Here is a 7,057-nt window from a genome sequence, read left to right as displayed (position 1 = left end):
TCTTCTCATGTAGGATTTTCAAGCCTTTGAAACTCAAATGACCATAACGCAAGTGCCACAACCATGTTGGATCTTGAACTCTTATGGAGAAACACCTTTGGACACCATACTGAATGTGTAGAGGGAACATTCGATTGGCTGTCATTTCAGTTTCTGCTTTTAGGCCCTTCTCTGGATGATGAATTTGACACCTACTTTGTTGGATGATGATGATGATATAACCTTTTTCTTGTAGTTGGCTCATACTAATGAGATTGCTTTTCAAATCTGGGATATAAAACACACTGGCAATTGTATGCACAATGTTGTTTTTCATATGGAATTTAATATTCCCTTTAATGGAAGAATTGTTACCTAGCTTAACAGTTTATCTAAAGGTTTCATCCAAATCACAAAACAAAGATTTGTTCCCACACATGTGATTGCTACAACCAAAATCTAGATACCAAGTATTGCTTGATGAATTATTCTTGTCAATGTAAGCCATCAATAGTACTTCTCCTTCAGTTTCAGAAAAATTTACCTTAGATTCCTTCTCTTTTTCGGGACATTCATATTGATAATGACCATGCTTGTGACAATGATAACATTCCACCCTTGCCTGGTTAAATTGTGTTCCTTGATTGTAAGATTAGCGTCCTCTACCTCTACCTCTTCCTTGAAATCCTCCACGTCCTCTTCCTTGAAAAATATTTCCTTCATGAGCAGTGACTTTCAAGGCTTGCTCCTCCACAATATGGATGGTCATCCTTTGTTCATGAACTAAGAGTGAGCTTTGCAACACATCAATCGAAAGACAATCTATGTCATTCGATTCTTCAATAGAACACACCATATAGTCAAATTTACGTGTCATAGAGCGAAGGATTTTCTTAATGACTGCAATATCCTCCAGCTTTTCTCCATTAACACGCATCTTTGTTTGCAATTGATAGTGTTCTTCCAAAGTAATCATTGACTGACTCTCCTTCCTTCATGTGAAGAATTTCAAACTCTTTGCGAAGAGCTTGGAGTTGTGCACGTTTCACCCGTGCAGTGCCTTGGTACTTTTTCTTCATTGAATCCCAAATATCTTTGGCAGTATCCTTCTTTAGGATTGTCTCTAGTACAACACGATCTATTGCTTGAAACAAATAATTCTTTGCCTTCAAATCCTTCAATTTTTTATCCTACAATGTCTTTCTTTGTGCTTCTGTTAAAATTGTCTCATTAGTAGGTTTAATGATGCCAGTTTCCACGAGAGTCCAGTATTCCTTGGATCGTAGGAAAATTTCCATCAACATACTCCAGTGGTCATAGTGACCATCGAAGCGTGGAATAGCAGGTTGCACAAAGCTGTCAGAAGTCATCAAAGAAAAACTTGCTACAAAGAGAATGAAAGTTGTTGCGCTTTTTTGTTTTAAATCAGGCCCCAGTATGGAGCTCTGATACCAAATGTTAAAAACAGAGGCTGAATTGCTACAAAATGCAGTGATTGTTTATTGACTTGAAAATAGAGTTAAATACACAATGCAAGTAACTGAATAAGGAAACCACTAATCCCACGTATAACAATACCTAATAACATGGGATTCTACTAGAGAAAAAGTAAAAGCAACAAACTCCCTAACAAATAACAATTTATTCAGAGAAGAAACACCTAAACATCTTAACATGAAGTGGTACATTTTTTGGAATAGAAGATATGTTCCCTTACTCATAGGGTAAGAAACTAATTTCTTCTGTGGTGCATGATTACCCCTCTCAACAAGTATCACTCCCAAGAATCGAACCTGTGATTTTTTTATCTTTTTGGGATGTAACGGAACATTACGTACACTACTAATCTAAGATCTTGTTAGTAATTTAAGACCCCACGTAACAGATTATAAAACAAATTTACTCCTGCATGTAGTTCTCATGGAGAAACATAACATGACATAATATACAGAAAGAAATTTATTATTGGCACTCACAGTAAAAGTAACGTCATGAGTATGATAAAAAATGCCATGGCAAACTATAAAAGCTACATGTTAATCCTGAGCCTGAGTTGATGAATACCATGTGTTGTACACATAATCCAGAAAAAAATGAAATTTTTGCTTTAACTTAATCTCATGGTGGGTTGAAATCCATTCACAGTAAATCCTCCATCAACAGAGATAATCTGGCCAGTGATATAGGAAGCAACTGGCAGGCAAAGGAATGCTACCAAGGATGAGACTTCATGTACTTCTGCTATCCGCTTTATCGGCGTCCGAGACAAGACTTCATCGACAAACTCTTTCTTTGCAAGCAACTGTCAGAAAGGTAAACAAAATCAGGAACTCAAGTTATGAAAATAACATTGTCTCTTGAAGACTAATAAGACACAGATCATGCTGATTTACAAATATCATCACTTAAAGAAAGCTTTTGATAGTTGAAGACCATCCACACAGATACAGCCACAAACAAAACACAAACCAGGCATGCTACACAAGAAAGTACCCAGATTCAGCAGGGAAGCTACAACGTCAATGCTAATGCGACCAAACACACAGTTCATATTTGCTTTGTCGCTGTGCTATCTCAGTCAGTTATTTTTCTTCTCATACATATTTCAATATTAATTTAATAAGTAGATTCTGCAGTCTACAAAGTTTGATTCAGAGGGAGAAGAAAAGACAAAATTTGGAACAAAAATATCATTTGACACAACCAACAAGAATTACTAAGTAATAACTAGTAACTACAATTGCAATATAAAGTAAAAAAACATGGAGGTCAATAGAATATTGTTAATAAGATGTATAACTTTAACTTGAAAAGTACAGTCATCAATACTAAATTGGATGCTCTATTGTGTTTTTCGAAAGATAGATAAAAATGCTCTAGACAACGGCCAATTAGTTATCAGTGGGGTCCTGTCAAATTTGCTGGTCCTATACTCCTATACTCCTATTTAAGGTGTTTGTGTCTATCTCTCTTTTTATATGACCTTGTTATGTGAAAAATCTACACCAGAGAATTCATTCCTTTACTAAAGCACTACAGAATAATTTTTTCTGTCGATATGAAAATTACTAGTGACAGAATGCCAGTTTAGTCACAATGTAGCTTAATGTATATGACTCTGTCTCTGGCTATGAGCCATCCCAGTAGGCAACTAAGATTTTCAAATTCAAAAACCTAAAGATTACAGTTTTAAAGACTGATAGACACACACTTATGTGAATACTTCTACAAAACTGATGATCCTAAAAAGGAGCATGACTGCAAAAACTTAAGCAAAGGTTATGTATTGAGATTTTAAAATTTTGCAAAATGACAGGAATGATGAATATAGTAAAGACAGCACCACAAACAAAATAGAAGAACAATATCTGCACAGAGTTTATTAATGACTGATCAGTCAAGTGTCCCATCGAACTCAAACTTTCAATTAGTCAATGTACTAACCAATCTGCATATCAAGGTTTAGCTTTGACAAGAAGAAAAAAAGTGGGCAAAAATAAATCATATAAAAACTAAAAGGGTGAAAGAGCATTACAGTTTCCACAAGTGGCGTCTTTGTGTACCAGGGTGCAACTGTGTTGCTTCTTATATTATCTTTTGCCCATTCACAAGCAAGGTTTCTTGTAAGCTGATTGATGGCAGCTGAAAAAGCAGCCCAGTGAATCCTTTTAGTTAATGTTTAACAAAATAGTTTGTAATATATCATGTTTGAGCAAAAGATGACAGAATTATATATCAACCCACCTTTAGTAATAGCATAAATGCTTCCAGAACCTACATGTGTCAGACCTGCAACAGAAGAAATGAAGACAATGCTTCCATTTCCGGATGCTTTAAGAAGAGAATATGCAAGTTGGCAGAGATGGTAAGGAGAGTCCAGGTTAGTACTCATCACTGTAGAATATTCTTCAGCAGTATACTCAATTGTTGGCTTCCTCCTATTCGTTCCAACATTGTTCACCTAAACTCACAAGAGGATGAAGTTTTAACAAACAAAATTTGTCATGTGCTGAAGTCTTGCTCATAAGAGAAACAAGTCATGCAATTTGAACACTTCTTCTAAGTTTACCAATGTTAAGGTAAAATTAAATACTAATTACGAATAGGTAAGTTGTATAGTTCATGTTTCAAACATTCGCTTTAAACCTCTTTGTCCACACAGTTTATCTGGATTCAAATAATCTTTTATATCTTGAGACGAGTCAGATTATGATACTTTTTTGTTTGTTTTCTTTAACAAGGGAACCCCAACAAGCAATGCTATGAGACTAACCCTACAGCCACAACTATGCGGATCTCCCATCACACTAAAATACTTTAAATAAATTAGGCCATAAGCAGCAGCAATAATAACTGCACCATCCAGCCATTTTCCACGAGGTGGGATCAACTACCTGAACCAAATGATTTCATAATATTCCATCATAAATCATTTCTATAGACAAACTATTTACCTCTAAATTCTTCTTTTCTATAGTAGGCGCTACCCCAACTTTCTTTCCAATGTATTCATTTAAACTATCTTGTCTAGTAGATCTAACACAACATTGTCGTCTAAGCTACATTAAGCGGATTTGTTTGATGGTTTTTCATCGTCTAACATTCAACGCATACAACATTCCAGATCTTATAATTGTGTAGTAATTTTTTCCCTTAAAATTCAAATGGAAGTTCCTATCACAAATAGCACTTCGAAGACTCCACTATTTCATCCACCTAGCTCGAATCCTATAAATTACATCTCCATCAATTTCACCTTCATTTTGTATAACAGACTTGACATACTTAAATCATGTGACTTGTGGTATGATATGGTCTCCGGTTTTCACCTCTAAGCTAGAAATAGTGTGCCTCCTTCTAAACTTACATCCCATATACTTTGCTTACTTTTACTCAAACAAAAGTCATGTGCTTCTAAAACTCATCTCTGCATCTCTAACCTCTCATTTAATTCCTCCAACTTGAACTATATCATTTGAAAAAGCATGCATTGTGGCACCAAGTCTCCAACCCCCGGATACGCTCAGAAGCACAACGAAGACCAAGGTAAAAAGATAGAGCTCCAAATTGGCCCTTGGTGCAATCCTATAGTCATGGGACAATCTACAAAGATCCTAACTCGACATTCTCACACTACTCATGATCCTATCATACATATCTTAAATTGTTCAAACATAGACTATAAGAATTAAGAGCTACTTCCTTCTCCACAACTTTCCACAATACTTTTCTTAGCACCATATCATAAAACTTTTCCACAACAATGAAAAGTTTTTTTTTTATTCCTCATATATATCTTTATCAATCATTGTTGAGATCATATATTGCTTCGATAATCAACCTTTCCAACACAAAACCAAATCTACTCTCCGTAACGTATTATCTTATCTCAATCTCTGCTCAATTACTTTCTCTAATAGCTTCATAATACACCCAATAAGTTTAATCCACTATAATTTACACAATTTTATAAACAGGCATTAAATTATATTTCTCAGTACTCAAAAATGAAAGAAAGGAATCAGAACAGACAAGTATGTTGAGCTTGCCGTTGAAGGCAGAAGCCACTTGTTCAATAAGCTTCTCTCTTTCGGTTGAAGAAGAAGCATCACAAACTGACCCTATAACTGAAAATCCCTTATCTTTCCACTCCTTTAAGCGTAAATTAAGTTCCTCTTCATTCCTAGAACAAGTGTATACGGTTGCACCAAACTCCGCTAGTTCCTCCACCACAGCGTGCCTGAAAACGGTGATCATCAAAAATTCAAAACACATGAAAAAAACAAAACTTTTAATAGTTTTAAGAAACCCCATAAGAATTACGAAACCTAATTTCATTTCATGTAATTGCAAATAGAAAAATTGCAACAAGGAAAAAAAGAGGACCCGATCCCGCGAGTTCCGCCAGTAACAAGAGCGGTGGTTCCCTTAAGGGACCATCTTGAGCTTCTCGTGCTGCTCTCTGGGTTCGCCATTGTTGCTTCTGCGCAGTGTTTCTTCGTTGCGATACACCTTGATTTCGAAATAAGGAAGGTTTTAAGATAGAACAAATCTTATTATTTTTGAATAAAATAAATTTATTAACAAATTGAGAAGGAAAAGGTTGTGGACCAATGAAATTGTCCCAATCAATCTTGTTAGGAACGTCAAACACTTTAATGGATAGGCAAATACTATGTAAAAGTAAAGAAAAGACAACATACATTAATATTCATATTCTTTATATTTAAAATGATATTACACTTTTACCCTTAAAATACAAAAGAAAAAGTCATTTGTCTTTCCCTTACGTGAGAGGAGTCTCACTCGTTGACCTAACATTGTATTCTTATCTACAAGGTGATAAGATATTTCTAGTAGTACATAAAAATCTTATATATTGTCATGAATTAATGATAATAAATAAAAAACAATAATGATAATAAAAGTTTAAAATTTTAATTTATATAATATATTTTCATTATCACGATAAGATATGATTGTTAGGGACAACAAATTTCTATTCAATAAATTAAAATTGTAAAATTTTCAACTATATTTTAGTTTATTGAGTAGTTGTTAATAGTTTGAGTAATAATAAAAAATAATGTGAGAAAAAAAACCTTATAATATCAATCTATTATTATCCATGAAGATTAAGCCTTTCTTTAGCCATCCTTTGGAAGAGTAGAAATATGAGAGAACGAGATGAGAGAAGTTGAAGAAAAATAGTATATTTCTCTCATTTGGTTGAGAGAATGATTTGAGGGGAGATAATGAAATTGATGTGGGGCCCAATAAATTTCTTTCTCCTCCAAAGTGAGGAAAAATTGGAAGGGGAAGAATGATCATGATCATGATCAGTTGTTTCAAACTTTGTTACAAACCATGTCCTAGACTAATGATTTTGAAGTAAAAGCAAAAAAAATTAAATACTTAATATTTTAATTGACATAATATGTTTTCATCGATAAAAGAAATAATTTGTGATATAATTTGAGACAATACATCATTATCTGAGAAAGAGTGAGTGGAGTAAAATCAATTTTTTCTATTATGTTTCTATACAACTAAACAACACTACAATTCACTATATTTG

General features: G+C 34.2%; 1 protein-coding gene across 1 annotated transcript; it reads right to left on the bottom strand.

The window, feature by feature from the left end:
* On the bottom strand, positions 1,892 to 6,009 carry LOC109345109 (tropinone reductase homolog At5g06060-like). The gene is made up of 5 exons (XM_019583906.1): positions 5,866 to 6,009; positions 5,512 to 5,719; positions 3,724 to 3,940; positions 3,515 to 3,621; positions 1,892 to 2,281 (listed from the first exon to the last, which is right to left on the bottom strand). Exons 1-5 carry the CDS (start codon positions 5,952 to 5,954, stop codon positions 2,087 to 2,089), a joined length of 816 nt encoding a protein of 271 aa, XP_019439451.1. The 5' UTR covers positions 5,955 to 6,009; the 3' UTR covers positions 1,892 to 2,086.

The sequence above is a fragment of the Lupinus angustifolius genome, chromosome LG04, assembly GCF_001865875.1.
Source record: "Lupinus angustifolius cultivar Tanjil chromosome LG04, LupAngTanjil_v1.0, whole genome shotgun sequence".
Classification (NCBI taxonomy): domain Eukaryota; kingdom Viridiplantae; phylum Streptophyta; class Magnoliopsida; order Fabales; family Fabaceae; genus Lupinus; species Lupinus angustifolius.
The sequence above is the reverse complement of the archived record's forward strand: the minus strand, read 5'-3'. Positions and strand labels throughout refer to the sequence as shown.